Source organism: Terrapene carolina, unplaced genomic scaffold (genome assembly GCF_002925995.2).
Source record: "Terrapene carolina triunguis isolate 2854851 unplaced genomic scaffold, T_m_triunguis-2.0 Scaffold21, whole genome shotgun sequence".
NCBI lineage: Eukaryota > Metazoa > Chordata > Testudines > Emydidae > Terrapene > Terrapene triunguis.
Genome location: NW_020664372.1, coordinates 39,985,316 through 39,993,800, shown reverse-complemented (window position 1 = coordinate 39,993,800; position 8,485 = coordinate 39,985,316). Strand labels below are relative to the sequence as shown.

Genomic DNA, 8,485 nt, shown 5'->3' with positions numbered 1-8,485 from the left:
ATCTGGGGCAGGGGGTTGGGGTGCAGGAGGGGGTGTGGGGTCTGGGAAGGAGTTTGGGTGCAGGAGGGGGATTCTGATCTAGGGCAGGGGGTTGGGGTGGAGGAGGGGGTGCAAGGTGTAGGCTCCGGCCGGGAGGCGCTTACCACAGGCGGCTCCCGGACGGTGGTGCAGCAGGGCTCAGGCTGCCTGCCTGCCTGCCTGTCATACCCCATGCCATTCCCAGAAGCGTCTGGCTGCTAGCATGTCCCTACGGCTCTTGGGTGGAGGGGGGTAGCGGGTCTCCGTGCGTAGCCTGTGCCTGCAAACACCACACCTGTAGCTCCCATTGGCTGGTTCCGGGAGTGGCGTGGGGTCACGGCATACAGGCAGCCTGCCTGAGCGCCCCTTTTAGTGGCCTGGAGATTGCTGCCTGTGATTTATTTTTGCGGGGACCCCCTTGAGTTGGGGCCCTGGGCTGCAGCTCCTAAAGCCCCTACCTTAATCCGGCCCTGGCCTATAGGTTATAGAACCTTTAGGTCACCACTGAAAATCTCTTCCAAGAATTTTTCTATGTATTTGTACAGCAGATAGCACACTGGGTGTTCAGTAGAATTGTGAAATAATGAGGCACTAAGGCCCAGATTTTAAGAATTGTGAATGCAAAATGTTAAGTGGCTTCTTGCCTAATTAGAGTGCACAATTACCACAACTGTGTGCACAGCCATGGTAAACTTGTGCACAAATGTCAAGTCAGATCTCTTACTGCTCATTTACGTGTGTATTTACTGCATGGTCTGGATTTGCCTGGTGAATGGGTAGGTTGGGAGATGACTATCAAATCTACATATCTGCCAAACAGGACCTGTATTCTATCCCCACCTCTTGCTGCACAATGAGATTATGTGTGTTTGTTTTCTGCTTTTCTGAATGTTTCTTTGAAGTGAAAATAAAGTTATCGTGTGATTATTATTTTTTTAGTATAAAGAATACAATAACATAATTTGCTTGTAGATTCTGGAGAAGTAATTATTTTACTTTCTTGTGTTTTGAACTCCCCTTGAAGGCTTTCATCTCTATTACAAGTTGCCCTCCATCGTGCCTGAGAGCTGCCTCCTTATTCTGGTTGGATTACTACTGGGTGGAATTATTTTTGGAGCCGAGGAAAAGTCCCCACCTGCAATGAAGAGCGATGTTTTTTTCTTGTATCTCCTTCCACCGATTGTACTCGATGCTGGGTATTTCATGCCAACTCGTCTGTTCTTTGAGAACTTTGGTACTATATTCTGGTATGCTGTAGTGGGCACACTCTGGAATTCTATTGGCATTGGGCTTTCCCTCTTTGGAATTTGCCAGATTGAAATATTTGGCTTGACCGATATCACTTTGCTGCAGAGCCTGCTCTTTGGCAGCTTGATTTCAGCTGTGGATCCTGTGGCAGTGCTGGCTGTTTTTGAAAATATTCATGTCAATGAACAGCTTTACATCCTAGTGTTTGGAGAGTCTCTGTTGAATGATGCCATAACAGTGGTAAGTTACTATATAAACAATTATTGTTGCTGCTACTTGACTGCATGGCACCATCATGCCATATGTCTTTCTATCTAGTTGTCACTATCTACTGAGAGCCAAAGCCAGTTTATCAAATTCTTTCTTTACACTAGACCTACATGCTAATATTTAATGGAGGCATATACATAGTTCATAGATTTTAATATCTGAAGTCTTCAGGTATTTATCATTGAATTCTGTCAGATTTTTAATAACAATTTAGAGGTTTTCCCCAGATGCAGAAATGTCTGTGGGGGAGAGGAGGAGAGAAGAGGTGTTCAGCATGGATTCTCATGGATACACCCAGAAATAGTGCAAATCACATGGAGACTACAAGCCCAGTTTCCAATTAGTGCTAATTTGATGTGGGCACCTGCCCAGTTGGAGCTGCACTGAGATCACCAACTTATTTCCTATAGGACACCAAGCAGCCATCAGATGTCTAATGATTAACCAGCTGAGCTGAATTTCTTATGCTGACCTAGAGATGAAAGTCTGCAGAGCCCATTACCCTTTCCCTGAGCCATCCACCTCCCCATGTGTAAATCCGCTGTCACTGTATCTCGAATATTACTGGCATTTATTCTTACCTGGCTTTATCTCTCCTGAAATCCTTACCCATGTATAAATAATCTCCTGTCGTCATTCCTGTAATGTCCTGTTTTATGATCAATGTAACTCCGGTTTTCCACGTCATAAGGACCAGACAGCTCCATGAATTAGAACCATCTCTCTCTCTTTTTTCCATCACTGGCTTCCTATTCATCTCCTAATTCAACAATGAGTTGTCTTCCTGATTTTTAAACGTTTAAAGGATTTTCTCCAGTCTATCTCACTGACCTCATATCCCCCATCCACTCTATCTGATCCTTCAGTATTGGCCATTTTTCTTTCCCTTCCCATGATCCTCCACAGTTGGGATATTGTTTTTCCACTTACACTTCCCAATCTACCTGATGTTGCCTCCTTCCAAGCCACTGAATCACATCCTCTCTTTAAAGCTTATCTTAAAGCCTGACTTTTCTTGTTAGTTTATAGTTGAATCTCTCTATCATGTCTATGATGGTATTAGGGTTGGCCAAACACAGTACTGCAAAAACAGCGCAGGCAAATATTAATTCCAATTCCAAATGGCTGTTTGGTTCAGACATGTCTATGCCTATCTTAACAATCATTCATGCAAAGGTGTTTCTGTTTGCATCAATATTTGGGGAACGGCTGGTCTTCGTATTTATATGGAGCCTTCTCATTGTGTAATTGTTTTCAACAAAAACAATCACTTTTCAGTTCGAACAGCATCTAACCTAAACACAGATGAGAACACTTTGCTGAAAAGCCCACTGTTTTTGAAGCCTGAAATATGTGTGCCATGATCAAAATGACACTGACTCCCACCCACCATTCTGGACATACACTGCAGTGGTGGTGCTGTAACCAGGCTGCAGATCTTTGTTACAGTCTTCATGTTTGCCTACCTGCTTCTAAAGAAATCATTTATCACAGAGATTTTGAGCCTCCTGCGGTCAGATACAAAGGACACAATTTATGGATCTAACGCATGAGGCCAACTGGCCTGATTCAGCAGATGAGCTAACCATGCTAACAACTTCACCTTGCAGCTCTTTTGAAGTCTCTTGTTGGTCTGTTTTAGACTTTGTTTGGGCTTCTATTTTTATCCAGAAATGTTCCGGAGTCAGAATATCTGCAGTCAATGGGAGTTTATAATCAATTCAGTTCCGCTTCAGAGGGAGTGAGTGTTTAAAGATATCGGAATGATTGTTAGAAGGCCCAGTAGCTTGGCATTGGACCTACTCATGGCTTCTGGTTATGATTTTGCACAGCTCTAATCAGTTGATTATATTTAAAATATAACCCAGGTGATCACATTGCATATTGTTCTAAACGGAACTTGGCAGGAGCAAGAGGCATTGTGGCGATTTAGGGTTTGCATCTGTCACAGTTCGGCTGAGCAGATATGTTTTCAGACCTGTTGTCCCACAGCCTCAAATGTCTAATGAAATTACTTGATTTTACTGGTGATCAAACAAATCATTCTTTTCTTTTCTTTTCTTTTCTTTTCTTTTCTTTTCTTTTCTTTTCTTTTCTTTTCTTTTCTTTTCTTTTTGCATTTTGAGTCTGAAAAATCTTGCCTTGGGCAGGGAAGGTGTGAAGTTAGGAAGTCTGAAAATGATTGGCAGCATAGATGGGACACAGGAATTTGCATCAATCTGGAGAACTTGGTTTTATTCTTGGCGTGGCCGATGACCTGCTGGGTGAAATTGATTGAGTCAGTTTGCCTTTCTGTACCTCAGTGTCTGCAAAATCAATCTGCAAAACAGGAATATTGATATTTGTCCCCCTTTATAAAGTACTTTCAGATCTATGGATGAAAAATAGTATATATATACATATTATAAGTATATAAGTTGATTATTAATTATTTAGCATATTTTTAAAGTGAATTCAAGGTAAAGACAAAAATACAAAGTCTTCCGTTAGAATGCAGGACTACAGTGACACTGAGAGGAATTGGAAAGGCTTCTGAAAATGTGCTTTCTTTTCTCCGTAGGTCCTGTACAATTTGTTCAAGACTTTCTGCCAGATGCCCACAATTGAGACCATTGATGTATTTGCTGGAATTGCTAAATTCGTTGTGGTGGGGATCGGTGGAGTGTTAATTGGAATCTTTTTGGGATTTGTGGCAGCATTTACAACCCGTTTCACCCATAAAATCCGAGTGATTGAGCCACTTTTTGTCTTCCTCTACAGTTACTTGTCATACATAACAGCTGAAATGTTTCACCTCTCAGGCATTATGGCGTAAGTATACAAAAAAGGTACTTTAGTAATAATAGCACCAAATGGCAATGCAAAGCCAGACATCAGTGATGGCTAGATTCTGCAGCCTGTACCTCACAATGAGTAGTACTTAGTTGTTTGAATAAGTACTGTTGAATGGAGACAATGCTGTTCCATTAATGTTAAATGAAAAAACTCCCATTTACTAAATTGGGAGTAATAACCGTTGATCTTTGCTTCTTGGGGCTAGATCAGTGGTGGGCAACCTGCGGCCCATCAGGGTAATCTGATTGCGGGCTGCGAGACATTTTGCTAACTTTGGCCGTCCGCAGGCACGGCCCCGTGCAGCTCCCAGTGGCCGTGGTTTGCCGTTCCTGGCAATTCTCATGCTTGTGTTCTCTCTCTCTCTCTCTCTCTGGCCCTGTGACTTTTCAGATTGTTTATTCACCATGGAACAGCTTCAGCAGGAGACACTGAAGCAGAATATCCCATAGCCCCACAGCTAGGGCATTCACCTGAGTGACAGAGCCCAGTTCAATTTCCTTCTCCCCATCAGGTAGAGTGGGAACTTGCACCAGGGGTTTCACACTTCCTGTGTTTGTATCCCAAGTGCTGCTATAAGTTATGCGAAAGATGGTCATCCTCCTTCTCCTTCCCCCTGCCCCCTGCTGTTTTGTATAAGCTTGTCTATAGGGGCCCAGTCTGGCATGCGAACTCTGAGTGTGATTATTGAATTTGGCCGCATAAGAATGCATTTCTTTCCCCAGTTCATGAATTGCTCTGTGACTTATGTGTCCAGATACCTGGCATGGGGCTGCAATGCACATGCAGAAACATAGGCACCTAGGGAACTTTTACTGCAAAAAAATTAGGTGCTGAGCTTGTTTAAATGCCTATAGGGCTTGGAGGCAGCTGAGCAGGGGCTTTGTGAATCCCAGCGGGCCTGTTTCTTGAATTTAGGCACCTATAGTGGTAGTTAGGCTCCTAAGTCATTTTGTGAATCTAACCCTTTGGGTGTGTGTGTGTGTGTAATTTCATACAACAATAATATTTTCTCTGTTATTTCTGACAGATAAAAGTATTATAGTGCTCCCCCATAGCACTTCAATAGGAAGAACTAAGACACCCTTCCTGTACTGCATAAATGACCTGTAATGACCTAAGTTTTAGAAAAGACCATCATGACATCAAATAAATTAAAACAGTTTATTGTGATTCAAGCAATATTGTGTAAAGAACAATCTTCTTTCACTTAAGTATTGCATTGTTCTAGTGACAAACATGAGGCAGTCAGGTTTTAGAAGCGATAACATTTTATGAAACTTAAAAGTTACTACTTAGTATCTCTAATATTTGGTGAAATTTTTGTTGTTTTTAGAACCTTTTCTAGTATCTGATTGAAGACAGAATTGTTTATTTATCACTGATGTGGTAATTTAAGTTTTTCCAGGGCTAAGAAGCAATTAAATGGGGAAAACAACCCTAATTATTTAAGTACTATAAACATAGAAATATTCTCCACACCCCCAAAAAGCAGAAGAGAAAGAAGCGAAAGGCATGCTAATGAACGTAAGGAACTGAAGGGTGCATGTGTTTCTTTCTCAGATATGAACCGAAATAAAGTAACATACGAATCCAATTTGACCTAGTTCTGAAATGACCCATCTCTTCCACTGGTTGCTATTCATAGCATTTGTGTGGTTTCCAGTTTCCTCCTGTTCTTAGTCAAATGTCATTGGCAGCATATGATCATGTACTTAAGGGGCTCCCATATCAAAAAAGGGAGTGAAGCATTATATAAAATGTCATAATAGTTTGCATGAAAATGCTGAACTGGACACTGTGAGCCTAATATAAAACTAATTACACTGCATGTCTCCTAACGTATAAATGGAATAAGCACATGGGTGCAGAATAATACTGAAAGTATACAGCTGTATGGATAAATATTCATTACTATGACAGCCCTAGTGTCAACATGTGATTGGCCCCTGCGTGGGTATGAAAGATGGAGGAAGTGGTAGGTAGTATTATTACTATTTGATATTCCAACTTGACCACAAAATATTTATCATCAAATGTATCTTGAATGTATTTTTACTCTAAACTTGTTTCATATTTATAATACTTTATACATATTAATTATTATTAAATATTTTACTCTTTCCCATAACACGCCATATCCATAATACTGTGTTTGGTCATTTCTGGAATAGATTAATAACGATCATTTATAGCCTGACCTGTGGGCCCATGTGGGGAGTAAGCTCCCTTCCCCCTTTATTCTTCTGTGGCGTCTACTTGGGCCTTCCAGTTGTGGATAGGATAAGTAGACACTGTGCATCTATTTTTCCTCTCTCCCCCTTGAGCATATGGGCGGAGGGCCCCTGGGGGCAGTGCAGCTATGCGTTGCCCCATACACTGGGCAGAGGGCAAAAGCATATTCTACCTCTTAATTTAATAAAGCACAAAAAGCACATGGTGTATGGCATTGAAATAAAAATTTTAATAGCAGGTCCAGGTTTTTCTCTGACATCTATTTAGTCATCTTGAAGAGCAAAGACTAGAAGGCCGTGGGTTCAGTCCCACAGCAGGACTTGGGCTCACAGTGAGTGCTGACACTGCAGTGCAGTACTTGGAGAAGACAGCACTGCCAGACGTCTCATCATTTGTAGAAGACTTTAAACCCCGGCCACTTTTGTCTAGTGCCTTCCAGACAGAAGTTATGAAATATCAAAACAGTCCTATAATATATTATTTAGAAAATCAGAGTATTCTCTGTTTTGAAAATGAGGTTGAAGGTGGTGTTTACTCTATCATCCAGGTAAAAGTATTGGATCCTTACACTTTGGGAAAAAGGTTGTTGACATGTCTGAAGCATACATGATAGCTGCAGGTGCCAGAGATGAGTGAACAGTGAATCACTGTACCAATGCAGATGGAAGGCTGTGTACATTTAATTTAAAACTTGCTGTTTCAAAGATTAATTTCAGATAATTTTCAAATAAATTCTTACCCACACCCCTCAGCTCTAGGTTTTCATGCATCACAGATACTTAGCCCTGAACTTCTAAAATCCAGTTTCCATTTACCTGAATGAAAGAAACACTGAAACTGACATATTAAAGTTGTGGCACTGGTAAATTACTGGAAAGGAAAATGCAGCATTATCAAATAAATAATATCTATTGACCCTGTCTCCTCACCTGTGTGCAGCTGGGAAATTGATTGAAGCCAGAGGAGAAGAGGAAAAAAAAGGAGTTAATGCCTTTTCCTTTTACCCAAAATATCCCATGCAACATACTTGTCATGGGGACAAATGATTCTTGAAACAGCCATTTATAACTCCTGGCCAGATGCCTCATCAAAATAGTAGGTTGTAATGGATTAATTATCTCCTAGATAGTCCCTATTAGAGTGTTCTCTTCTGAAGGCGAGGAAATGTATTATGATGTAATTAGAGCTGGGCCTGAATCAAAACCATGAACAAGAAACAGTAGCAGTGGAGCTGAACTTTTCAGTCTAGTCCCACCTCAAATGATAATACTACATTTTCTGTTTATAATTTTTATAAGGGCTGTGAAACAGCAGAACTATTAATATGAGTTTCTTTTTTTGCAACAATGAATGAACAGCCTAAAAGAAACATGCACTTAAACTACAGTTAAGTTTAGTAGGTCAAAGAAACTTGAGGACTGAATCCAGAGCTCTAGTTTATTCCAGCCACAACAGAAACTGCACTGTTTGTGCAAATGGATTTACATTAGTCGAAGGGAGACAAAATACAATTTGATGGTAATCAGTCCTTTATTCTTTTCCTGATTTTAACATAGCAGAGTCAACAGGCTGAGAGCAAAGAATGCAGGAGCTACATGTAAATTGGATGTGAACAGGAAGTACAAAACAAAATGAAGAGAACACCTAGGCTTTCCCACTCGCAGATTATGTTGACAATATTAACCTCCATTGGAAAGAAAATATTAAAATAATATTTGTATTTTGCATCTTTTAGAAGTTTGGTAGCTGTCTTGTAATTTCATTTTTCCAAATGAAGAAACTCACATAGGATTTTTTGTTCAAATAGAACTAACTAATCTAAAGAGCTATCAAATGCAAAACTGCACATTGGCTAATTGTAGCATATTCATCATTTGAAGAT

General features: G+C 40.6%; 1 protein-coding gene across 1 annotated transcript in view; it reads left to right on the top strand.

Moving 5' to 3' along the window:
* Nucleotides 1-8,485, top strand: part of LOC112109659 (sodium/hydrogen exchanger 2-like) — a 36,530-nt gene that overhangs the window by 7,356 nt on the left and 20,689 nt on the right. The window contains exons 2-3 of the mRNA XM_024204250.2: nucleotides 1,043-1,506; nucleotides 4,097-4,347. Of these exons, the coding sequence (XP_024060018.1) occupies nucleotides 1,043-1,506; nucleotides 4,097-4,347 (715 nt within the window). The remainder of the gene's footprint in view (nucleotides 1-1,042; nucleotides 1,507-4,096; nucleotides 4,348-8,485) is intronic.